Consider the following 2,364-nt stretch of genomic DNA (forward strand, 5'->3'; position numbering starts at 1 on the left):
GTCAGGAGGTTGCCGAGGAGCGCCGCTGCTTCCCTGCTGTGCTGCCAGCCATGTGCTGGCTGGGATAGGCAGCCTGGAGCTGACTTTGTGAGCTTAGCTTTGGCATAAGTACATCCAACATCCTGCACTGCTGTTGGAAAGCAGATAACTCTATCCCTTGTGGCATTGTGGTCTCCAGAGATGGGTGCACACACCTCCTCTCCAGCACACAGCCCTGATGGAGGACTGCCTGGGGAGAGGTTTTGACACAAGTGTTTCACAAGTGGAACTGCTAAAAGTGTTATTTAAAGCTCTGGGAACCTCCGAAGGGACGGGATGGCTGTGAGCATGGACGATGACGTTCCCCTTATCCTCACCCTGGATGACAGTGGGAGCACTGCCTCAGCCCCTCTGGATGACCTGGATCGGGAGGAGCTGCCTAATGAAAGTAAGATCCCTTTGTCATCCCCTGCCTTCTGCGATGTTTGTCTCTGGTGGCTGCTCTTTCTGGTGCACCTGAAACCCTCAGAGCTGCCACTCAGACTCGGGGCTGCCTGAGAAAATCAGAACAAGAAGTTTCTTGTTGCTTGTTTGCTCACAGCTTGGTGTGACACTGAGTGGGTGGAGGGCACTGGCTGGACAGGTCCTACTGATGCTGTTTCCAACATACATCGTTGTGGTTTTTTTGTGACCTCGTTGTCCTTAATCCCAAGTCCTTTCCTATATGTTGTCCCAGAGCATCCCCTTCCCTTGGCACGGTCCCACAGTGCTGTACCACTGGCCCAAGCTGCCAGGGCAGCAGCTGCAGTTACCTCATGTAGCATTTTCCTAGTGCTACAAAACATCTGTGCTTCGTGGCTGTTGTTCTGCCTATTTCTAGTTTGCATTCTGATTTTAGCAATAAGAAAAGTGATACAAGTCGATAAATCCTTTTAGCATCTTTATTGTGTTCTTACCAAACAGCCTGGAGTGCTTTAGGCAATAGATTCATGCTCTTGTTGGCCTCATATGTTGAGTGGGGCAGAGGTAGCCTGTGAGTGTTGGAGAGGGAAAACAAGAGCCACCATCCCTCAGAAGCTTTGCTTTCTCTTCAGTGTCTCTTCATTAAAGCCTTCACCCTGCAGCAGGTTGGATAGGGACAGCAGATGTGTCTGAGCATGTTCAGGGAGTTTCTGGTTTGTGTTACCCTCACTGAATGTCTCTCAGTAGTTTTGTTCAGCACAGTCCTGTGACTTCCAGTTGACATTGCAGGTGCACACACAGGTCTTGTGATCCTGTTCCAGCCCTTGCTGCCATAAGCTGAACATTTGTAACAAATCATCTTCTGGCCTGGCCTCCCTTTTTTTCCACATTATTCCTCTGTGCCATACTGCTCTGTGCCTCGAATTTGATTCCCTCTTGCAAATTAAGGCTTCCCTTAATTTTCTCCTTCTGTGACTTCCTGAGCCATGAGTTAAGTTTTTGAACAATCAAGATTCTTCCTCCCTCCCCCTTCTCTCCCACCCCTGCAATACACATCCATGGCTAAATTGCCCACTTGACTTTCTCTAAGCTTTGCTGCATCCCTGCTCTATCCCATCTGTTTGTCTTTTAAAGTTTAGCTCTCTATTTTTAAGTTAAATAGAAGAAAGAATGCTTCCTCCATCCACTGGGATATTTATAGGATTTCTTGTGACTAATTTTAATCACTCCTCTCTCCTCTCTTTCTCCCCCTCACCTCCTTTCAAAGAAGAAGTTGTGTGAGGCTTATCATTTGCTTAAAGCCCACATGACTGTGTTAAAGCACAGGCATGAGAATGAATGTATTAATAAATAAGAATACTCCACAATCTGCTTCCCTTGAAATACAGGAAAGTTGTTTAGGAACCAATTTTGTGCTGCTTAAAAGATCACTGTGTGGTTTTTGAGAACTCATTTCCTGGAGTTCTCTGAATGAAGTGTCCCTTCTTTTGCTCTGTGTTTTAATTGCTGTTAAAGTTGGATTTGCAGCAAAAAATATAAAGCTTATTCTATGCAAGTGATATGGAATGATACAGAGCCTTCTGGAGTCAGGGTGGGATGAAGGATTAGAAGGGGAATGCTGGCACCAACAACTTGAAAGGCACAGAGTTTATCTCTGGGAAGCTTAAATGAGTGAGTGAGCACACTAACACCATCACTGACTAAAGTAAGCTGGTTTGAAACCCAGGATGTGTAGCTCAGCTTTCCTCTTGGCCTGCACAGAAAATCTGCTGTGAAATGCACAAAAGTTGTGTCTCAGGGAGGCTCTGAGGTATCAACTGTGTCCTCTCTGCTCTGCCTCCCCTTCACTGCTGAGGACTGAAATGGCATTAACTGAACTGTGTAATGTCATGTTTTCAGTCAGAGGCTTGTCTTTTCGAGGGG

At 46.5% G+C, this 2,364-nt stretch overlaps 1 protein-coding gene across 1 annotated transcript in view; it reads left to right on the forward strand.

The window, feature by feature from the left end:
- Positions 1-315: 315 nt before the first annotated feature.
- TPCN1 (two pore segment channel 1) overlaps positions 316-2,364 on the forward strand; it is a 41,800-nt gene continuing 39,751 nt past the window's right edge. Inside the window, exon 1 of the mRNA XM_009069608.1 lies at positions 316-427. Within this exon, the coding sequence (XP_009067856.1) occupies positions 316-427 (112 nt within the window). The remainder of the gene's footprint in view (positions 428-2,364) is intronic.

The sequence above is a fragment of the Acanthisitta chloris genome, unplaced genomic scaffold (assembly GCF_000695815.1).
Source record: "Acanthisitta chloris isolate BGI_N310 unplaced genomic scaffold, ASM69581v1 scaffold11142, whole genome shotgun sequence".
Taxonomy (NCBI): Eukaryota; Metazoa; Chordata; class Aves; order Passeriformes; family Acanthisittidae; genus Acanthisitta; species Acanthisitta chloris.